Source organism: Argentina silus (assembly GCF_951799395.1).
Source record: "Argentina silus genome assembly, chromosome: 1".
Lineage (NCBI taxonomy): Eukaryota > Metazoa > Chordata > Actinopteri > Argentiniformes > Argentinidae > Argentina > Argentina silus.
This window is the reverse complement of record NC_139655.1, coordinates 31,119,708-31,144,280: the sequence shown is the minus strand read 5'-3', so window position 1 is coordinate 31,144,280 and position 24,573 is coordinate 31,119,708. Positions and strand designations below refer to the sequence as shown.

Sequence of the window (24,573 nt, the reverse complement as noted above, 5' to 3'; positions counted from 1 at the left end):
CCTGGCAATAGAGACCCAGGCTTTTGTTCCAACCCAGCAACAACTTACCTAACTCACATCTGTTGATTAGTTGAATGAGGTGTGTTAGTTCTGGGCTGTAACAAAAGCCTGCACACCATGGGTCCCAAGGAAGAGGATTAAATAACACTGGATTACATGAATGAAAGAGATTCATTTAGGTTGAAGATGACAGATGAGACTTAAAAAATGCACTTGTACTTTTTCAAGTCCACAAATCCACCTATAATCACTCTTTGTGTACCTGGAGCACCACACAGATGCCTTCCGTCATTACTCATAGAGAGAGCTCATTATGGCTTTATTATGACGGAGAGAGGTGGAAATCCATCAGCCAGGAGAGGTAGCCCTGTGGGAAGCCAGCAGTAGAGGCGCCCATGCTGCTCTAGCTTGGGGCCCTGGGGCACTCATTTCTCCTGGGTGAGGAGGTTGAGGAAATACACCTGCCAGGTGTGCTAGCAAGAAGAGTGCAGAATAAAGTGCGGTCCCAGCAACCACGGGAAGTCTGGTGATGACTAATGGCAAACTTTTTTTACTGGTGTGTGTGTGTGTGTGTGTGTGTGTGTGTGTGTGTGTATCTGTGTGTGTCTGTGTGTATTTGTGTGTGTCTGTGTGTATGTCTGTGTGTACACTTGTGCATGAGCACACTCAAAGTAAAACTTTACAGGTCATACTAAATCCACCTCATGACTTCCAGTGACCCTGTCCATGTTCATCAAACAGAAATAAAACTAATTTTCTAATGTAAAGGCTGTAATCTGAGGGGCAAGAGAAGAAAGATGTCCTTGGGAGAAAATATGTACAAACACTGTTCTATAAACGTGGGTGGGGTTAATCTGGTATTATGCTGCCATCTAACGGTGAAGGATACAATTCGTGTGTGGCTCAATAGCGCCCATATACGACAGGGGGCAGTGTATTATAAAACGGTGAAAATATCGAGCGGATGAAACTTCAACTTTCACACCGCCGCCGTTGGTTCTTCCTTTTCCGGTTACGGTGATAGCAGGTATGGCGGAACTTATTCGCTCTTAAAATTATGTAAAAGTAATCTCTCCCAATCTGCGGTTTTGAAATAATATATCATATTTTTAATATCATGTACGCACAGCTTTGTAAACAGTCTACATGTTAATTATTATATTGACTCATTTGCTGGTTTTCCGACATTGTTCTTGTTGCCTGTTTACAATCCCAAAGAATCATGCCCTCTCTAGCTGAAAGCAGAGATAAAGCCTGCTTTATGGTACCAAAACAGACATTCAGCATTTGTTGTGTTTCTAGACCTTATATATTTTAAGTCCCAGCGCCTATCGTGTAATGTATTAAATGAAACTAACTACCAAACTACTAAATTCAATGGTCAGCTAACAAATTAGCTTGCCAGCTAGTATTAGGGACTGGGAGGCAGCGGGAGAATTTGGCCGTTCACCATCAGCAGCAATTCTTCTGTACATCTTTTAGCGAATCGTTAGACCTATTTGTCATTCTAACCATTCCCTTCATGTGTTTCCAGGTATCAAAATGGTCCAACGCCTGACTTACCGTCGTAGGTTATCCTACAACACCGCCTCCAACAAAACCAGGCTGTAAGTAGACTTGTTATTGCTTTGCAGTTCCCCATATCCAGTTGTAACTTCACCCTGTGTATATGACTGCATGAGTGCTTGCTTTCAACATTTACACAATGCCAAAGTCTTGCAAGAACCGTAGCTACTTAGTGTATTGTGTTGTGCATGTTTTATTTGAAATGTGTACACTGTCACGTCTTGACTCAGCGTCTTACTGTGACAATGATGTCAGTCATGCGTAGTAAGACTGAGTGTTTTTAAAATTCCCATTCCTGTTTGCTTTTAGGTCCCGGACGCCTGGTAACCGCATTGTGTACCTGTACACCAAGAAGGTGGGCAAGGCGCCCAAGTCAGCATGCGGCATCTGCCCAGGGAGACTGCGTGGAGTAAGTTCTGTTATTTTCACAGGCTCTGTCTACTTGAGTTCCTAACTGGGCGGTTTGCTCTTTCATAGATGCTCGCATGCCGTTTTAATCGCCAAGCAATCATCTTGATTCATTCCAGGGCGACACCTTTAGTCCCCTGGTTTCCATTTATCACCCCTCTTTCCCTCATCGGTACTGATCCCAAAGCCAAGATGAAGGCTCATGTTCTTTGGACATGAAACAGGAGGAAAAGCTAGAGTACTACCTGAGTTTGCCCAATAAGAACAAATATGCATTGTTTTCTTGTGCAAATGTTTTGCAATGTTGGCCAACTGAACATGGCCTGAGGGTTTGCACTCTGTCACATCTCTTCAGATGAAGCCAAGAAATGTGTTACAGCTGAAATCATGAATGATGAACAGTGTTATTGTTAGCTAATGAGGAATCAATTTGGCTTGCTGTCTGTAAGGGGTGTCAATCATTTGTAATGCTGCCAGTTAGAGCATTGTCACATTTATGCTCATGCACTTATTTATTTTGTAGGTCCGTGCTGTTAGACCCCAGGTTCTGATGAGGCTTTCTAAGACTAAGAAGCACGTCAACAGAGCCTACGGCGGTTCCATGTGCGCCAAGTGTGTGCGTGACAGGTAAGAGAAACGCCTCTAAAGTATCTTTGAAGGAAATGGGTCCAACCTGGGTAATGCCTGGAAGGATGTGATTTTGCATCTGATGCTATCTGCAAATCACAAAGATGAGTTTGACAAAATGTAATTTTAATTCATTTGAGCGATATGTACACAGTGGATTGGATAGCCAATTGTCCTGCAACCAGATTGCTGTAGTCTGAGACTGCTCTTACATTATTTGTGAGATGTACAAACCGATCTAGATTGAATCAAGTAAATTGACACCCTATTGCTTTTGCATGTGAATTTGTGTCCAAATATGAATTGTAAGCTGAACAATGTACTCTAGCCTGTCATGAACAATGTTTATTGGGACCAGTGCTTGAATGCCATTGACACCACTAACCCCTGTCCCTGGCTCTCCTCTCAGGATCAAGCGTGCTTTCCTGATTGAGGAGCAGAAGATTGTCGTCAAGGTGCTGAAGGCACAGGCACAGAGCCAGAAATCTAAGTAAATGTGTATTTGTACTGCTACAATAAAATAATTGGGAAAACATATGCAGTGCCTGTTCTTTATTAATCATTTGTGTGTATTAACCATCCAAAGCATTAAGAAATATGGAATGTTTAGTGTAGCTTAAACATGAACATGCATTTGCCACTGGACTATCTGGAAGAAATGGTACAGCCTGAAGAAGAGAAGTGGTGTGATCATGGATCAGAGGAGCTGTACCAGGGGATGTTTATCACTCCACATCCCACTACTAAAAGGATTGTTAAGCAGAACTTTTTTGCCCATAGCACTAGACCCCTTTTTTTTTTTTTGCAAACATGAAGGCCCTTTTTTGGGGGTGTGACAGATTGTCTTGTTACTGGATTATTTTTTTAATCAATGTTTTCCTAACTTTCTCTTGCATTAATAAAAGTATCTAAACACACTAGGTACACTTCTGATCATAGTATGATGCATTTCTTGTAGAGGCACATTAGTGATCCGAAGTTCGGCTCTTTTTACTGACTCGGATCTATTCGAGTCGTTAAATCAAAAGAACGAATCTTTCGACTAATTTGATTAATTAATGCCCAGAGTACGCAGGTCCCCCTACCGGCGAACCGTGAACTGAAAACTCGAAAGAGTCATGATTATACAAGCTTGTCGTTCACCATAGCCGGGGGCACGCAGGTTTATTACTTTTAAAGAACGAGTCTTTCGAGAACTGGCACATGTTGAATGTGAAATTAAACGTTTGCGCATAAGATCTTGCATGCTTTTTCAGTAACCATAAAGAACAACAGTAAGTTACTGCAATGTGGATGTTATGTTAATTCTAATTATTTTCTATATGACTTGTTATTGGTCAACTATTTTTTACACATGGGCCCATATACACCTGCACCATTTCCCTGTGTGCCTGAAAAAAGGTATCATCATTCTGTTTTAAACCTGACTGTAATGGCTTCAATAAAAAATGCAATCAAAGTTTGTGTCCGGTTTTTCTGTAAGGCAATATCATATTTCGTGTTAATCACAACTTGAAGGTCTGACGTGTCAATGATTTGTTGACTATTAAAAGGAAACCAATGAAACGAGGTGGCCTATTCGGTAAGAAACCTGACCCAAGAGTAACACCAAAAGATCTCAGGCTGAATCAGCACTACGGAGTCACAATGGTGGGACAGTTTCATCAGTGTCGCTTAATAGCTACGTAACCACAGATTATCTTTGCAGATATATAAAGATAAATGTTCACAATAATCGATGTTGTTGTAAGTCTTATTTCAATTTCTTCCTCAAGACATGCATTTTAAGGTTAGAATTTAGAATTATTTTGAGATAAAACACATACATTACTTTTTGAATGGACATTATATGCATAATTAGTTTTTTCCCTTTATATAGTAACCAGTACTTCCTAGACAACAAAAAAAGAAGTACTTCCTGGACACGTCAACGTAGCTAGCTACATCTCGCTGCACCCGGGAACATTTGTTGGTATTTGATTCAAAGCATATTTCATATTATTATGGAGACTTTATACGGTCTACCTTTTGCTGTGTTGGAATGTCCAAACATCAAGCTCAAAAAGCCCTCGTGGCTACACATGCCGTCAGCAATGACAGTCTATGCAATCGTTATTGTATCGTACTTTCTCATCACTGGAGGTAAGCTAGCCTGTCAATGCTATTTTTTTTTGCAATGAAACCAAGCTTGTTTGCCAGGCAAAAGCCCAAAATGCTAAATGTTGGCTGTAGCTAGAACTAGCTGTCACACTTGAAATGCATTTTAAACGCTCTAGACACTGAAATGTGTATGACGATCTATGTTGTTCTCATGTCACTGAGACCGCAATTGCGTTTATCCCATCTGCAGGCATCATCTACGATGTCATTGTGGAACCACCAAGTGTGGGTTCAATGACTGATGAACATGGACACCAGCGACCAGTCGCCTTTTTGGCGTACAGGTGATTTCCACAAGCTCTGTGGCAATGTATCCCACTCAGACATGTTCAAAACCACCTGGACACTACAAACATTTACCTACAGTTGCAGCATCACATTTTATTGAGGACACACACACTTACAACCCTATTGTCTCTTCTCCTTTAGGGTAAACGGTCAGTACATCATGGAAGGGCTGGCCTCCAGTTTCCTGTTCACCATGGGAGGACTGGGCTTCATAATCCTGGACCGCTCCAATGCTCCAAACATCCCCAAACTCAACCGTTTCCTGCTGCTGTTCATCGGCTTCGTCAGCGTCCTGCTCAGTTTCTTCATGGCCCGAGTCTTCATGAGGATGAAGCTGCCGTAAGTGCTTTTCCTGATGTTTTTGCATTAACAAAAACACTTTTGGGCAACCATTTTGGCACTGAGCAGTGTGTCTCTAATTAGAATGAGGAGTGCTCTGTCGAACCAGGGGTGTATTCAGTAAGGAGAGACATCCACAACATTGCAGATAGAAATGTACATGTTTCTCTGCTCTACATGATGGACTCTTCTGCGCAGGCCCCAAGTGTCATGAGTTTGCATTTAGCACAGTATAACAACCAAATTGAAACGGGTTTCAAGCCATCATCATGAAGGTTATCCAATTGCATCAAGATCAAAAGGCACAAGAACAATAAGTAAGGAAATTAGGAAATGTAGCAATAGTTGGTTTTGGTAAGGGTAATGTGTAAGGAAGGGGTTAGCTGGCCCACAAAGACAAGTGTCAGGTGAACTGAACAAAGTGACCAATGTCTCTGAGCTGAATCCCACCAGTCCCAATGAAAACATTTTTTAGAGTAGTGGTGGACATGGACTTACACATTGACAACATTGAAAATTTTTCATCACTCGGTTCTTGAGATATTTAATAAACGGCAAAATAATAATAATAACTCCATCAATTACAATAGCGTTTAAGACCTTCAGGCTAATAATAGATTATCTCTCCTCCTAGTGTCTTCAATCATTTGTACTGTTGTGCTAGTGTTGATATTGACTGTATATCTGTAGACTTTCACTAATCTGTGTCTCCTTTTCCTTCAATCTCTGCAGAGGATACCTCATGGGATAAAGATGCACACACAAAACATATTACCAAGATTGATGACGGGATGAGTGGGGGACTGCCAAGGACAAGTGGAGCTGACGTGTGTAATGTGAATACAGGCAGTTGTACATTCACTCTTGATTTAAGGACTGAAGCTTCAATTAAATTCAACCAGCCTCAGAGGAATAAAGAAAGCACTGAGCTCAATTATAAAAATTGAACCGATTGTAACACTATCTTTAACTGGTAATAAGACGATATTGATGTGATGTATTAAGTGTCCCAGTGTGTTCAGCGGCTTCAATATAGACTATTGAAATGCAGCCATGACCTTTTGTAAACCGTGAGCGGACACTTTCCATGCTTTATCAGATTCAGTGTTCTGAACAGCCAATATATTTGAAGTGGGAGTTGGGGTCCATGGTAACTGTAGAAGTAATGTTTTGTAGACAAATCTTCAAAAATGCCTTTAAACATGTCACAATTGTGTTTTTATGCGGAGCTGAAATAAATGTTCTTTTCACACTCAATTTCTTGATGTCAAAAACTGCTAGAACATGAAGTTACCTATTTTATACTAAATCTAAACCTAGAAACACACAATACATATACAGTATGTACACATCCAAGCACACCAGCCCATGTCTCATATACTTGTTTACATTTTAACTCGCGCCACATTCAGACTTCACATCTATGATAGTCTCTCACTTCCTTGCCTTTAAACACTGTCCTGGAAATGTTTTCAGTGCTATACTGTGCCTCAGACAAAAGTTCATGGAGAGCATACACTATGGCTAGGTGTCCATAGGGTGGTGCTGTTATGAAGTCAATGATCAATGGTGAATGATGGAGGATCAACTTATCCTCCCCGTATTCTATCCTACTTATAGCCATTGGGGGAAAAAACAGTGAGCTGTCAGTCAATTCTGGAAACCGCAGTGATGGGAGTACGTTTGGCATTTGAGAAGGCTGTGAAGATTTATTTTCAGTGTGTAATTGAGAAGGATAGATATTATAAATTAGAGTTTTCTTTAATTCAAGAGTTTTCTTTAAATGTATGTGTAACCAGGTAAAGCTGGTAAATTATTTCTAAACTGTCAAAAAGGGAAATAATAGAGCTCCCATGTTTGTTTGGTCAAGCGAATGTGGGAAAGGAGAGGAACAAACACCCGGCCATAATACTGTCTGAAGCATTATTGCCCTCATTAGAATCTTCTGAGACGGTGATCTCATCCCAACTGCATCTGACTGAACCTGTTTGCCAAAGCTCAATCTGCTTGTTTTTCCTCTGCTCTCTCAGCCTCTTCCATGGTGCATTGTGGATACTCTGTTGATACTCTGTTTCCACCTCAGTGAGATCCTCAAGGATCTCTAGGCCTAACACGCTTCCCTACAAATCAGAATTGGCCCCTTAGTGTCTTTTTGTTCAATTATTATTGGTTGATTTAGCTGTAAACTGTAAGCATGAATCTAATAAAACGTTTTTCATCCCCATAATGGTCAATGTTAAAATTGGGGTTATCTGATCATAGATTTGTGGTTAGAGGCGTACCTTTTTTCTGAGTTTGTAGCAAGTTGCATGTACATGTAGTAGCAAGTAAAATAATTGAATAATTCTTGAGGACAACCTGCGTGACATGCATGATCACAACAGTAAAAACAAGTTCTCATTGCTTTCACACAAAATGAAAAGGTGAAGCAACTTTTTGCAGAGCAGTAAACAAAACTGTAAGTAAGACACACCCATTTATTGAGTAAGTGTTGACAAACAAAACAGAATTATTACCTAACAGCATGCAGCCATTTCTCCCATTATAGTGAATTTCTACTCCATGTAAACTCTCATTGCTCGACAGTTCAACTGATTAGATTAGATTAGATTAGATTCAACTTTATTGTCATTGTGCAGAGTACAAGTACAGAGACAACGAAATGCAGTTCAACTGATCAATCAGTGATGCATTTTTTGTTGTTGTTACTATCTGCTTCTGAATATGTTATATGAATTTGAACTACAAAACCTTTTTCTGCTGAGTGATTTTCACCTTTTAATTGAAAGTTGGCCAACCAGATGGCAATGCAGATGGTTATAGTATTTAGTGTGTCTTTATGAAATTAATGTTGGAATATATTTTTCATTAGATGACAAATGATGTGGTATTTAGGTTTTAGGTTTCTATGCTTTAACTGTTAACAGTTGAATACTGTTTCAAGAAATGTGCTCAAACAATAGAGAAAAACTGTAACAACTATACAAAGATTCACTTTCTTTTTAAATTTGTGAAATAAACTGAAATAAAGATGGATGTTTTCAGTGTCTTGTATTTCTTTGTAATTAATGTTAGGGGTGAAACAGTTTCATCAGTACAGGTTACATAGCTTTTAGTTTCACCCATAGAAATCATTGGCTGTCACTAAACGTTACGATGAGGAGAGATCAATAGACTCTAAAGACCCAAACAAAAACCCACGCTTTAGCATGTTAGCTTGTCCATCACTGTTGTTAAGGTTTGTTAAGCCTCTCCAGAGTCAATAGACCTAATACATACCTGTCTGAATAACTCACATTTCAAAGTACCTGAGAGGACATTGCATCTCCAGCTAACATATTATTAAAGCATTAAAAAAAGTTGAGTTATTATACACTTAAAACACTTCCTTTATCCATTAAAAATAGAAGTTAATATTAGAATATAATTGGCTGAATTTATGAGCCATTGAACTTCCTATGGTTGCATTTGATACCGGTGCACTTGGCACACCATTTTGACAGGCCTGTAAGCCAGATGCAAAACTCTCCTATGTCCTCCGATGTTTGCTCTGCTGAGAGGAGCGTTGTTGAGTAGTCTCATGGCTGCAGCTTTTTCCATTTAAATGATGATGTCCATTTTCCTCAGTGACCATGGGGACCTTGAGTAGATCAAAATGAGGAGGTCAATGAGGATGAATCCACAAAATAGTATGGATACATTTTTGCTTCTTTCCAATTTTATGTATAATTGTCCTTATATTGTCTGGCTCCATTTCAGTCACCAGCCCTTACCCCTTTCACAACTACCACATTGCTTACACCTACCAAATCCCTTTAAATCTGTGACCATGGAAGGGATTGAGCCTATAGTGAAAGGGTTAGGGACTGAAATTAAACCAGTTCACTGACCTTTCTTTTGCTCCCCCCGTTCTCTGTCTTCGTAGTGTTGGGCAGATGTAGCCCTAATGCATTCTCAAGGTCTGAAAAAAATTAAAATATTAAAAACATTAAAACCTGAGGGAGAACCCCTGCAGTGATACTATCGTGTTATTTAATAATGGACTTTGTTTCTGCTCATTTCCATACCACAGACCACAACCACAGAGGACATAGAGGGTACCTGTGAGAATCTGGTCCACCTTCTCCACCACCAAGTTGGCATCCTCCTCAGAGAAGCACATTGGTGGTTTAAACTTGAGGACGTTGCGGTGAGGTCCGTCTGCGCTAAGCAAAATGTGCTGTTCCTTCAGTCTGGGGGAATGAATATAGTTTGTCCTTCTGAGAGTAGAACACTGCAATATCACCACCAATTAGTTTACCAAAGTGTTGCATTTTGAACATTCTCCCAAAATAATCTGGTCTTTTTTCTATTTTTCTTTAAACTCTTAATTGAAATGCATCCTCTGTTTAAGTTACCACAATGAAAAGTAGAGCCCGACAGATATATCGGAGCACCGATATTGGCCTTTTACAGAAATCTGTAGCGGCAGATATCCACTTTCTCCACAAATTTCCCAGCCGGTGATGATATGCTATATTGTATTATATTTCTGGGTTTTAAAGATGTTTTGGTAGACTATTTCACTATGTAGGCTTGCTTCTCTCGCTGGATGTACTTAGCCTCGCAGAATTTTGTGAGGGCGAAATGAAATGCAAGGACGTAGTTAGCAGGCATAGTGGAGGGAGTGCCATTGGAGGCCAGTGGAGGTGTGTGTGCAAATAGGGGCACAAGGAGTGGGAAGACAGAGAGGCGTTGAGACAGCTTGCAATTGCATTGATACATAATTTGTATTGAATTATGCCCAAATAAAAGCAAAATATACAAATCGAGAGTGCACCAAAATGTAATTTCTAGCTCTTGAACTGGAAAAAATATCCTTTGTGCATGATCTCTGTATAAAATCTGGCTGCTGCAGTATTCTCGCTGCAGCCGAGACAGACTGACAGGCTGCTCTGTCCTATGAAAGGTAGACCTATTGAAAAACTGTTGTCTAAATAATTTCCTGGATGCAAGTTTTGCTATTGATTCTTTTGCTCCCCTAATGTTGATGGCAACTCAGCACATATGACTGGAATAAACCATTATTGGTTAATAATAACAGTGGTTGGGAACAATAAAGTGCAGGAGGTATTCTAACAGTTTTAAGACTGCATAAGATAACATTTTTGTTTATGTTTTTGTGAATTAAATGACAAACTGAGTATAAGTCATATAATTCAGTGGATGATCACACTGTGAGCATCTTTTTGACATTGTTTCTCTTTTGAATCTTATGCTAAAAAGGAATTCTGTTTAAAAAAAGGTCTGTCTTTCATTTCACCACTGAAAAACAATATATCAGCAGATATATCCACTATCTGTGAAATTTGCCCCCCATAAATCGTCATCGATATTAGACCCAAAAGTCCAGTATCGGTAAGGCTCTAATAAAAAGCAGAAGCTGCTAAAGGCAGTTGGTAAGTGATTGAGTCAGTCTGAGGTGGAGTTGAAGAGAATATTCAGACAGAAATGTGCTTGTCAGTGTCTGTCACCACCACACACATATACAAATTCCAACTTTTCATGAAAACTGAGTTTATGTGACATGCTAGAGAGAGAGAGAGAGAGAGAGAGAGAGAGAGGAAGGGGGAGAGAGAGAGAGGAAGGGGGAGAGAGTGCGTTACTCACTTGTAAATTATTTCCTGGGCTTCCGCTGTAGCAGGGGTCAGCTTCACTCGATCCTTCACTAGCTCCACCCCCAAGAACAGGCCGCGACCCCTACCAGACATTACATCATCACAACCGGACCCGCTGACCTCTGACACACACATGCACAGAGAGAGCCTCTCATCTCTAAGAACCCTTTTGTCACAATGTCATTTACATTGCAAAGCAGTTTGTGTTGGTTTGTAACTATCAGATCAATGGTTTATGAAAGCAAACTAAGGCTAGTTAAAACAAGAATGAAGGGCTATCAATAATTCAGAGATATCACCCAAAAAAACATTTACAATATCCTGTGAAACATTGCAACATTATAGTCTCAAGTTGACCCTTAGTGTTACACCATATGTTCTTACACAATAACCCAGAATGGTTTAAGACAACCTTATAAATTAAGGCAAACTTAAACAAAACAACAAAGTTTGCATATTTTGATAGGTATAGATAATGTTACTGTTAATACATATATACTGCATTGCCTATACAGCTCATATGCTGCTTACACTGTTCATACTGCATTCTATTTATTCTGCTTATAATGCTACTGCTAATTCATATACTGCTTACACTGCACTACTATACTGCTCATATACTGCACTACCTGTATATACTGTTCACACTGCACTTTTCTGCTTTTTTGCACTTCTGGTTAGACGCTAACTGCATTTCGTTGTCTCTGTACTTGTACTCTGCACAATGACAATAAAGTTGAATCTAATCTAATCTAATCTAATCTAATCTAATGGAATTATTTTATCAGCTATGTGATGATGAAAGTTTAGGGTTAGGGTTAGGGTCAGGGTTAGAACTGATGACACACAAACTAATACAATGCAGAATATTGCTTTACATGCATTGTAAGCAGAAGAGAGAAGTGTTTAGAGTTTGAGGAACTGCCAATAGGAATAAATGCCATCATGTCAGATAAGCAATAAGACTCCACCATGTTGCACCAAACATGATGCTGTAAGTTGATCATATGAATAGCTCTCATAGACTAGAATGTGATGTGTGTGTGCCTGCATGTACCTGCATGTGTGTGTGTGTGTGTGTGTGTGTGTGTGTGTGTGTGTGTGTGTGTGTGTGTGTGTGGGTGTGTGTGTGTACGTACGTACCTGATATCCCCCACTAGCGGGTGCTTCTCCTTCTGCTGTTCCAGCAGCCTTCTCAGGTAGCCCCCCACACGCAGCGCGTTTCCTTGGAGGTCCTCTTTCTCGATCACATCCAGCACAGCCAGACCGATGGCACAGGACACAGGGTTACCGCCAAACTGGGCAATACAAGCCCAGGGAAAGAAAAACATTATACACCCAGGTCAGGTTTAGACTGGTAGAGAAAGGGACTCAGTATCTGAAGCAACTGTAATCAGACAGGGCTTAGTGACAAGGAATTAGAGGGCTCACAGGTTAAATTACTTCAGTTGTCTATGGGCCAGGGGTGACCAGGAGTGACCAGGAGTGGGCCAGGAGTGACTACAATAGGCTTTCACTTCATTGGTTTGTATTACTCCAGAACAAAGCAGACCTGCTCTAACATCACCTGACCTGATTAATCTACTCTAGCATCACCTGACCTGATTAATCTCATAGTAATCAAGGCCCATATGACCCATTGTTAAAAAAAAGATGAACACATCATCAACATGAGTGAACTATTGCTTTACAACAATCTAGCAAACTGTGACCTAGCTTGTACAGAACATATTTTCTCCAGATGAGGATACCAGATGTTTAAATGGTTAGCAAAGATGTACAGGATGTTATTGTTAGGGATTGCGTCGACGCAATTTCAGCTCCAGTTAAAGGTGCAATATGTAGCTTTTTTCCCCTTGAAAATGTCACTACATAACCTTGCTGAACTATTACTTATGATGCATTGGCAGTCTGTGACAGTGCGTGCACCTGCCAAGACCGTGCCCTTTTGCCTGAATTTTCTTTTCCAAAATGTTTGGGAAGTTTCTAAGCATCTACCACTTGCTGTGGGTGTGTAACCTGCGACTTGCGTGTGTGTGGTTCATTGGCTGGCTACTATACTGCCTGGGAGCCGTAAGCATTTCTTAGTGCTGGAAGTCGACGGAAGCCTTCGTGTGCAGATACGTTTGTACCATGTATACTGATGATTTTTCCTAGTAAACATCCTGCTTGACATTACAGCCTTGACTGAGTTTTGTTTGGGGAATAAGGGGATTTGATTTAAACTTTGGGTTTAGCAACTGTGGGTGTCGCCGCTGGCTGGCTCATTTCCATGTTCATGTTTCCACAAACATTTCCAAAGTAAATAACAACTGCATTTTCAAATACACAGGTCCTTTTTCAAGTTTCAAGGTCATGTAACTAAGACGTTTGCTGGATAAAAACGTGAAAATTAAAACAAACTGATACCCGATAACCTAAAACTGAACACATCATTTTCCACAAGAAAATTCAGATTCAAAAACTTCAAATTCACTTCTTTGTTGAGTGTGACTGAGAAGAATAATTGTCCAAATCCAAATCGCTTGAGGGGTCGCTAAGCACCCCTTTGATCTGAAATAACTTGATATGCTTAGGCAACATGATAGTAATAGCTCAACTTTGCCCTCAACGTTTTGCCTTGAAAAGACCCCAGCCCCCAGCCCCAGTTGGTGGTGAATGCAATATCCGCACCGTGTTGAAGTACTCCATGCCAGAAGACTTGAAGGCCTCTGCCACCTCTCTGGTGGTGACCACACAAGACAGGGGGTGCCCGTTGCCAATGGGCTTGCCCATGGTGACGATGTCGGGCACAAAGTCATCACCCTGCAGCTGGAAGGCCCAGAAGTGGGTGCCAACACGCCCGAAGCCCACCTGGACCTCATCAGCGATGAATAAACCACCGGCCTGACGGACGTGTCTGTGGGGGGAGAAGGATAGTGCAGTAGTACAAACACACACAAACATACGCACAAGCGTGCACACACACACACACACACACACACACACACACACACACACACACACACACACACACACACACAGTGTCTATAAATGCTCTGCATGTAAACCATTAGCAAAATGATCAAATGCCAGTTTGTGTCAAACCAGAAAGCTAAATCAGTGCATCTCTTGACTGTTTGACTGCATTCCAAACTCTTTAACATTTAAACCAAAAAATATTAGTTACATTTCAGGCATGTGGATTGCTTTCAGGCATACAATACTAGCTGTTACATTATGGATGCCTTTCTGGTACAAACAGAGCAGAACCATCTAATTTGAATCATCATATCTACAGTATATCATCAATTATATTGGGGCAACAGTCTGATTCTCTATCTTTCTCCCTGTCCTCTGTACTCTCTTCTGTGTGCTTTCTTTCAGTCCCCTCATGGATTTAAAAGGAGTAGACTGGTGTAAGCAATGTGATGGAACCTCCATCAAATCAAGCCCATGCTTTCAACAATCCAATGCTTTGAATTCCATTAGGAGGTGTGAGGAAGTGCATACTTTGGGGAGAAGGGTATGAAATAGGAACACAGCATTACTGTAAGTGATGCTCTACTGAGAGTGAGTGAAGGCAGTCTGTTGTGTGTACATACTTTGCTACTTTCTGGAAGTAGCCTGCAGGGGGAATGACCTGCCCACCACAACTCTGCAGCGACTCGGCAATAAAAGCAGCAATCTGCACAAGAGAAGAGTACATCAGAGACTGACAACCAGCCACCACATTTGGCTAGTGGACACAAGAGGGGAGAAGCATTGAAAAAGCCCCAGCAGGTGGTGTCCCAGGTCTATCAACCTGTGGATTTCTCGCCTTCTTTTAGCAACAGTTGGGGGTAAAGATTTCGGCCGTCCTTTAGGCTGTCCAGACAGGCCCCCAGCCAAGACGACCAAGATGAAAGCAGCCACATAAGTGTAGAATGCTCAACAATGACAAAATGAAAAAGGTTAAAGGGACATGTAAGAATGCATCATACATCAAAAGGTCCATTTTTGCTGGTTTATCTTCTGGGATCTGCATATGAATCCATCCAAAGCTGTTAAGAGCATTTCCTTATATCTTCCAGAGTTGGCATCATTTCCATCTTGCTATTGAACTGGGCAAGATTGGCATCACAAAGTAAAGCTGGAGGGGACGGGAGGGGAAAAAAGAAGATGAAATGATTATCCACTGTACAGGGAAAAAGGCAGACACCTTTGGATGCCTATGTATGGAGAAATAGTGATGGTAAATTGTTGTTTCATCATAACCTTTCTCCAATTCAAGGGCATGTTGACCGCAAAACACAGAGAAAAGTATCATGCAGATTTTGGAGGTCATTTCTCATGTAGGCCCAGACATACAGTTGTGGTCAGAAGTTTACATACACTTGTAAAGAACATGTATGTCATGGCAGTCTTGAGTTTCCAATCATTTCTACAACTCTTATTTTTCTGTGATGGATTGATTGGAGCACATACTTCTTTGTCACAAAAAACATTCATGAAGTTTGGTTCTTTTATGAATTTATTATGGGTCTTCTGAAAATGTGACAAAATCTGCAAGGTTAAAAATATACATACAGCAATGCTAATATTTGGTTAAATGTCCCTTGGCCATTTTCACCTCAATTAGACGCTTTTGGTAGCCATCCACAAGCTTCTGGCAAGGTTCTGGCTGAATCTTTGACCACTCCTCTTGACAGAATCGGTGCAGTTCAACTAAATTCGTTGGCTTACTGACACAGACTTGTTTCTTCAGCACACTCCACATGTTCTCGATGGGGTTTAAGTCAGGACTTTGTGAAGGCCATTCTAAGACCTTAATTCAAGCCTGATTTAGCCATTCCTTTACCATGTTTGATGTGTGTTTGGGGTCATTGTCCTGTTGGAACACCCAACTACGTCCAAGACCCAACCTTCTGGCTGATAATTTTAGGTTTTCCTGAAGAATTTGGAGGTAATCCTCCTCCTTCATTATTCCATTTACTTTCTGTAAAGCACCAGTTCCACTGGCAGCAAAACAGGCCCAGAGCATAATACTACCACCACCATGCTTGACGGTAGGTATGGTGTTCTTGGGGTGAAAGGCCTCACCTTCTCTCCTCCAAACATATTTCTGGTCATTGTGGCCAAATAGCTCAATTTTTGTTTCAGCTGACCACAGAACTTTCCTCCAGAAGGCCTTTTCTTTGTCCATGTGATCAGCAGCAAACTTCAGTCGAGCCTTAAGGTGCCGCTTCTGGAGCAACGGCTTCCTTCTTGCACGGCAGCCTCTCAGCCCATGGCGATGTAAAACACGCTTGACTGTGGACACTGACACCTGTGTTCCAGCAGCTTCTAATTCATGGCAGACCTGCTTTTTGGTGGTTCTTGGTTGACTCTTGACCATCCTGACCAATTTTCTCTCAGCAGCAGGTGATAGCTTGCGTTTTCTTCCTGATCGTGGCAGTGACACAACTGTGCGGTGCATTTTATACTTACAAACAATTGTTTGCACAGTTGATCTTGGGACCTGTAGCTGCTTTGAAATGGCTCCAAGTGACTTTCCTGACTTGTTCAAGTCAATGATTTGGATTTTTCAGATTAGATTAGATTAGATTAGATTCAACTTTATTGTCATTGTGCAGAGTACAAGTACAGAGACAACGAAATGCAGTTAGCGTCTAACCAGAAGTGCAAAATAGCAGAAAGTGCAATGAACAGTATTTACAGGTAGTGCAATATATGATCAGTAGTAGTGCAGTATAATATAGTATAATATAAGCAGTATAATATGGCAGTGCAGTATAGCAGTATGTGAGTAGCAGTAGCATTATAGCAGAATAAATAGTTGCAGTATGAGCAGTGTAGCAGCATATGAGCTGTATGGGTAATGCAGTCTAGCAGTATATATGTATTAACAGTAACATGAGGTAGATGCAGAATAAATATAAATATGGAATGCCGTATAAACAGTATAAACAAGTATGTACAGTATGTGCAGTAGTATTAAAGAAAATATAGGATATGTGCATTATGAACAGTATGAACAGTATGAACAGGTATGTACAGAAGAGCAGTGGTATTGAATTGAGATCCGTGCTGAGCTCCTTAGACTTTCCCATTGTAGCGTTTTTGGCTGAGTGTAATGAGTGTATCAAACAAGCCCTATTTAAATGGGCTGAAATAAGTCACCAGCTGTAGTCAATCATAATCACTCATAAGAAGTTAAGAGGCCATGCCACAAAGCAAATTTGATTGACACAACTTTCTACATCACCAAAATCGATAATTCAAGGTGCTGTATGTATATTTTTGACCCAGCAGATTTTGTCACATTTTCAGAAGACCCATAATAAATTCATAAAAGAACCAAACTTCATGAATGTTTTTGTGACAAAGAAGTATGTGCTCCAATCAATCCATCACAGAAAAATTAGAGTTGTAGAAATGAATGGAAACTCAATACTGCCATGACATACATGTTCTTTACAAGTGTATGTAAACTTCTGACTACAACTGTACATTTAGCTTGGCACTTGCTTTCTCTATAGCTCAGAGACATATTCAACTGATGTGATGCAGACAATAGATCTAGAACCTGTTCTTGGGCAGGGCAAAAAAAACAATAACCTACAAGACTGGAGTTCCCACCCTTGCATCAGACAGACAGTAAAGGCCACCCTGATCACATGATTATTTATGTTTTTTTACCTTGTGGCCTTTCTCATGGGCCTTCTGTATGAGATCACTGACGTCATCTGCGTATGCTGTGGAAGGGTCCGGGTGGTCTTCTCTATATTTGCCTCTGTAGATGTCAGGACTCTGGGCCTAAGGGGGGGGGGGGGGGGGGCACAGCGGCATAGAAGACAAACAGTTATATCTTAGAAGGCCATCTAATCTGGTGCTTCCCAAATGGTGGGTCACATTCCTACTGGGTCACAGTTACGACAGGACAGGGATTAGAAGATGTCGTGTTCATCTGAAGGGTCCTTATAAAACCAAAAAGGTTTCAGATAGGTCACAAAATGTATGCTTAAAGAACCTCTTATCTATTCAAAACAATCTGAGGAGCATGGACACAGGGCACCAACAGCCATCACAGCATCCAGCAGACTAAGGCACAGAAATATCATGCTTCTAACATTGCATCATCATTTTGTTAGATATTTGAGATAATGGAATATATCCTTCAGACATACATTTGTGAAGGATGTTACTGTTTAACATCGCTCACTTATCACTGGTCTGTAACATGCCTTAAAGTTAAGTCAATGAAGTTTGACTATTAAAATGTGTTAGGGTTCAGTCCTCTGTGAAAGCAGTTTAGAGTAGTTCTCAAAACATTTGGTTGGTTATCTTTGGACAAAAAAGTTGACAATTGAGATAATTGTTCAATGTCATGCTAAAAAGTTAAATAGTCACATGCCTCCAGTACTCAATCATAGCCACTGACTGTGTATATATGGAGTAGGGTACATTATTACTTGATAACCCGATAACACACATATCTCCATTGGTTTATAATTGCATAATATCCATGAGTATGAGATTAGTCTCTTTGAACATGCAATATGTATAGTGTACACCAATGCAAGGTTATAAACAAGACTAGTATCAGATTAACCAAAACATGCAATCTTGCCAAAAACTGTTTAGACTTCCTAATTCCTACAGCGGATGGAATAAGCGACAGTAGTCTTTTTACACCAAGACCTTACTCACTTACGCTAAAAATACAAGGTAATCTCTTACAGTCTATGAATAATGCATGCAAGGTGGTGAGACTGGCTGACAAGTAGTCATATCAGACTTCAGCTGTGGCATCAAAAGGAATAGCTAACTCATCTTAGGTTCCCATAATGGAACTAATTTACACTACAGCTGGTAAGCCTGAAGGTAGTAAAAAAGGGGGCTATATAAGGGGCTCTTTTCCATGTCAAACATAACCATTTGAAGTTTGTGACATAGAGAAGAATGATTTAGCCCATGGTAGAACTTGGTATGTTGTAATGTGTTATTGATATGTATACATAGGTTATTGATACATGTGTACACAATTGATGTTATTCAATGGATCCCAGGACACCCTGAACACAGTGAGAACAGTGGCTTACAGGGCTATCTTGGCTATATGCATGTCAATTGATGATGTATCATCAATTGACAATTGCAATGAAGCCCTTTAGCAGTGTTTTTGTTCACCATCTCCATAGTAAACAAAAACAGTACCCAGAACTAGAATATGAACAGAACTGGAGCATGACCTATGGGAGTCATTGTTTACTACTTAATTACACCTGTTTCTCTCTCTCTCCCTCTCTCTCTCTCTTTCTCTCTCTCTCTCTCTCTCTCTCTCTCTCTCACACACACACACACACACACACACACACACACGACACACACACGGTCCTGTCAAAGCCAGTGGAGCATGTTGAGTCATGATGTTTTCATTTTGCGGAGGCAGACAGGAGCACTCACCACATGAACAGATTGGCTCTGCTCTGCACCGGCCAGCTGGTGAAACTTATAGGGGCTGATGTCTATGAGTGATGAAACATGCCCGTGATATGCACTGCAAACACACAAGCAATAGTCAATGAAATCTCTGACAGATCGCAATATTAAGCTCACAATAAGAAAATGACTATGAAGTAGTTTGATGACATTTACAGTGAATGCATATAGAGTAGATTATGGATATCTCACAGAGGCACACAAAAAGACACACATGCAGTGAAACATGGCCATACCGCCCTCTCATACCCATGACAGCAAAAAAGTTGAAAACATATATTGTTTATTCACTTCAACAGGAGATCAAATCAGTCTATTCACCTGTTATTCCCCATGGGGAATGATTCCCCTGGGGGAATGATTCCCCATGGGGAATAACAAGTACTAACTTTAGAAACCCTAACTTTGCACTGGTACAAAAAGATTCATGAAAAAACTGTGGATTGATGCAAACTGGTGCAAATAGATTTGGTTAACAGTGTGACTTACTTGTCCAGCGTTATAATGTCTTTGTGGCCTGTGTACTGCCAAGCGAGTCGGAGGGCAAGGTCATTGGCTTCAGAGCTAAAGTTCAAACGGTAAGTTTCACATCAGTTACTCAGTCACCACAGAATACACAGGCTTGGCCCTGGATATCACAACCAAGCCCTAGTTAAAAAGCCTGGGAAAGCCTTACCATCTTAACATTTTATGTGTGAACTAAAAACACTTAACGATTACAAATGTGAAATACAATAACCCAAATACCCATTAAAGAATAGAACATTAAGACATGTTCATCAGCTTTAGATGGTGTTGTGCAAACCTACAGACTGTACAGTATATCAACTATTCTGTGAAACTATTCTGTACGTTTATGTGACTGTTTTTTTCTAGAATGTGACTGATCAAAATGATTTAAAGCAGCAATAGCTAATCATTGGCCATTGCTCACACTCACATGCATACTAGTCATCTGATCCTTATTATTATTATCCTTATTCCTATCAGTCTTGTCAACCATCACTCATCTAATCATACAACTAACTTACTAACTTTAACATCAGTAATTCTGATCAATTCTTAATAATTACATGTTAATACAAGGTAGGGGAGAGGTAGGAAGGAACTGGAGGGCTTATATGGATTCAGTCTTCACAGTATCTCTTCACTATCTACAGCTTCATTGGATCAATGTGGCAAACATACACCTCAGGTTCTGACCAGTCAAAACCAGTGTCACAATATTCCAAGGGGAAAAAACGAATCGATATACCTCTTGCACTTGCACTTAAAAGGGTTTGTCAAATGTCAAAACTCAAACAAATGTATCTGGATATGACCTTACATTTGTTTTTGGCCTACTGCCACCCAGGTCTTCAAGATTCAAAGTGTTTATTATCATATGCACAGTAGAAAACATGTTTCCCTGTACAACGAAATTCTTGCTTTGCTGTCCGCAGAATGCCAACCAATGTAAAATATACAATACAAAAGAATATACAATATATACTAAACAAATGTACAAGACAGCAAATGGGTGTGAGATGGGTGTAGGTATGGTAGAACAATACGTTCTTTCTGGCACGTCTTTACTAGTTCTGGGCACTGTAAGCTCCACTTGCTGCACATGTATACAGTACTGTACATTCCACAGCTGTGTGTTGGCTGTAGGCCTGCTACTATGGGTGTGACCACACAGATGAGCCTTATTGGTTGGCATTACCTATTCTATTTTCCCCTCTGAAATGTACTGTACTACTGAGTCTGTCTGTCTGTTCTCAAACATGAAACTTGCTTGAGAAACTTGCTTGAGTGCTTGAGAAACCTTGATTTTTGCAATGATAACGTCGTTCTTCACAGTGCAAGAGTGTGATTGCAAATGATATGTTTTTTTTTCTCCCAGTACTTTCTTGTGAGCAGGGTGAGCTCTCTAGGTGTTTTTCAAAATATGTAGTATTTTCAAAAAACAGGACACCATTCACTGAAGTAGATGAAACTTTTTTCTTTGAAGTAAAAATTATTGTAACAACACAATATCCACATTCACCATTTATAAGGTCCTTTGCTTAATTAATCAGACACAAATAATAGTGGTCTACATAATACTAATACTACTACAACTAATAATAATAGTCAACATAATACTACTACTACTATTACTAATAATAATAATAACAACAACAACAATAATCTACTACTACTACTACTACTACTACTACTAATAATAATAATAGTACTACAGTAACTACATTATGGATAGGCTTCCCTGGTCCTGGAGGTCGTGATCCACTGTGTGTAGCTTTTTGTTCCAGCCCAGAACGAACACACCTTCTATAACTAATTGTGGACTAAATTGAATGTGGGTGAATGTACATTTTTGCATATTGTACCATTTTACTGTATCAAGGCCTGAGACTGGTTGTCATAGCAGACTGTACATACCCAGAGTTTACGAAGTAGCAGACGGAGAGCTTGTCGGGCAGTGTAGCCTGCAGCTTCTGAGCATACTGGACCAGGTTGTCATGCAGGAAACGAGAGTTGGTGTTCAGCAGTTCCATTTGTTCAGCCCCAGCCTTCACCACCGTTGGGTGGCTGTGACCCACTAAGGAATCAATTAAGGACACAAAGATAGGATTAGAATTGGTCTTCAAGTTAAGGACACAACCAAAGAGTTAGAATCTGTCCTCAAGTCAAGAAAACCACCACATACTTAGAATTAGTGCCACTTCATGTAAAGTAGTGGTTAGATTATGTAAAGCTAATGAATGAAAAATTAGTTGTATGATCTCTCTGGACACTTGGGAAATAAATACTCCATTCAAGACTGAAACATGCAAAATCACCACAGTTAAGACGTTTGTATTCCCTCAGATTAGATTAGATTAGATTCAACTTTATTGTCATTGTGCAGAGTACAAGTACAGAGACAACGAAATGCAGTCTCAGGTGTTGATTTCCCTAAGATTGATTTGTATATCTCAGGTGTTGATTTTGCAAGATGCATTGTTACATTTAATTATTTATATGTATAGTATTTAGTACAAAACTGGACTACATTCTTTAGTCAACTCTATTTCCCTAAAAATTGGCTTTGTGGTGTAAAAAGGCTCTGAGCACACAAAATTGATTTGTAATAAGTGCATGTGTTTTTTTTAGTCCGTTATGCTGCATAAATGTTTCAGGGAGCCAATGCAAAGGCTTACTGATAATAGTGGTCAGAGGGTCTGAGTATTTGAGCTCAATTATTTGTGGCTTGATTTTATTCTCTCACAAACTAAAGGATGTTATCCAAAGTTACCATATTGATTTTGTGAGGAAAACGAATGCATTTCCATTGGTCTGTCTTTCTATACCTAGCACTTTTACCTATCATATGTCAGTTTCCCCAGCAGATACCTTGACCATACCAGCCATGACTTTCATAGTTTATGACCACTGCTGTGATTATATATATGTATGTGTGTGTGTGTGTGTGTGTGTGTGTGTGTGTGTGTGTGTGTGTGTGTGTCTGTGTCTGTGTCTGTGTCTGTGTGTGTGTGTGTGGGCGGTGCCATTGTCAATGTCAGTGAGTAATATGTTGGTGTCTGTGCTTACCATGTGCCACATTGTTAATGCAATCCAAGTACTGCTCCCCACTCTCATTATACATGTACTGGCCTCTGGCTCGCACAATCTTGATGGGATCATGGCTGAAGAAGACCTTACAGGATGGGCTGAAATGGAACTGAATCTTAAAACATTGATAGTTGAAGGGGAATAGCTACAGTAGCATTCAATAGACACAATAAAGACAAACAGGTCTCTTACACAGAGAAGGTATACCCCAAGATCTGATCTTGCAAGTTTTAACATATATTTCAGCACCAATTATGACTACAGACTAGCCTACTACTGCCTTGAGTGAATGGAATAACAGTTATAGAGTTGAATAGTCACATTAGTGGAATTACAGCTATAGAGTAGAATAGGCACACTAGTGGAATAACAGGTGTGTCTGTGCTGTAATGGTGTCTTGTGACAGAAGTTCACAAAAGGCGTGTAGTGATAAAATCAAGACTATTTGGGATGAACTAAAAATGACTAAAATGACTAATGAAGCGGTGATCATTTGGGACAAATTTAGTCACTAGTTTGGTAGCCTGAAGTTGTCATTTGCAACATAATCCATACAATTTGGCAGATTTACCTCCTGTTAGCCTACTACAATAAAGTAATGTTGCATTAACTCGCTTGAACACATAATATAACAATTATAGTCAGTCAAAACATATAAACTTTTCAGCAATATGTATGAGGCAAGTAGCCTATACCTATTTTAATTTGTTCAGGTTTTTACTTTCTTTTGAATACCTATTTTAATTTGTTCAGGTTTTTACTTTCTTTTGAGTTATGAAATGATCGGTGACACGTCGTTGCTTAGGTTGAGACATTTGTTACATAATTTGTTTGGTAAAATGACTTGACTTGAGAGAGCACTGAACTGCCTGAAATAACGCGTAGATCATGCATTTTTACGCATTGCCCATGTATTTTTACGCATTGTGCGACTATTCTAAAAGTCCTATCCCTACAGATTAGATAGCTGGGTTGCATTCGTGTTAAAAACGTAACTTTATTATATTCACAAGTTGCAAAATTTGGGAGAAACATCAATATTCATGCAGATACAACGATTAAAAAAGGATGTCTCAAGCCTACCCAATGTGCTTCTTCCTCAGATCAATTGTCTTCTTCTTATCAAAAAATTCCGCTGCCATCCTGACTTTCTTTAATTTGGAGACAATGAACCGTTGTCCCACACCATCAGACTCCGTTTGTCAGCGCAGAACTGATTTGCAATGGAGCCTTTTAGACACACGCGCGTGCATGATTACACACGCACGCACGTCACACACACGTTTTAATCTGCTGCTTAATACTGCCCCCTACACGGTATAGCCGCTGTGAGGTTCATATGAAAAATTGCGAGGATACTTGACCGCAAGTCACACATGGTGAACTGAAGTTGACGCACTAAGAACATAGTCGAATCTATTGGGTAAAATCTACCGAGTCAACTCGTTATACAGTGTAATAATTTCAA

General features: G+C 40.1%; 3 protein-coding genes across 3 annotated transcripts; 2 read left to right on the top strand and 1 right to left on the bottom strand.

The window, feature by feature from the left end:
* Positions 1–969: 969 nt before the first annotated feature.
* rpl34 (ribosomal protein L34) lies at positions 970–3,136 on the top strand. The gene is made up of 5 exons (XM_083669654.1): positions 970–1,027; positions 1,535–1,607; positions 1,876–1,975; positions 2,498–2,601; positions 3,011–3,136. Exons 2-5 carry the CDS (start codon positions 1,543–1,545, stop codon positions 3,093–3,095), a joined length of 354 nt encoding a protein of 117 aa, XP_083525780.1. The 5' UTR covers positions 970–1,027; positions 1,535–1,542; the 3' UTR covers positions 3,096–3,136.
* Positions 3,137–4,510: 1,374 nt separating this feature from the next.
* On the top strand, positions 4,511–6,645 carry ostc (oligosaccharyltransferase complex subunit). The gene is made up of 4 exons (XM_083668852.1): positions 4,511–4,743; positions 4,952–5,045; positions 5,191–5,388; positions 6,121–6,645. The coding sequence occupies exons 1-4, from the start codon at positions 4,605–4,607 to the stop codon at positions 6,137–6,139; spliced, it is 450 nt and encodes a 149-aa protein (XP_083524978.1). The 5' UTR covers positions 4,511–4,604; the 3' UTR covers positions 6,140–6,645.
* Positions 6,646–6,711: 66 nt separating this feature from the next.
* Positions 6,712–24,305, bottom strand: etnppl (ethanolamine-phosphate phospho-lyase). Its single transcript, XM_083668843.1, has 13 exons — positions 24,189–24,305; positions 23,085–23,203; positions 21,933–22,092; positions 19,998–20,072; positions 19,473–19,566; positions 17,706–17,822; positions 14,630–14,712; positions 13,719–13,944; positions 12,189–12,343; positions 11,038–11,127; positions 9,490–9,620; positions 9,279–9,349; positions 6,712–9,028 (listed from the first exon to the last, which is right to left on the bottom strand). The coding sequence occupies exons 1-13, from the start codon at positions 24,245–24,247 to the stop codon at positions 8,918–8,920; spliced, it is 1,491 nt and encodes a 496-aa protein (XP_083524969.1). The 5' UTR covers positions 24,248–24,305; the 3' UTR covers positions 6,712–8,917.
* Positions 24,306–24,573: the final 268 nt, after the last annotated feature.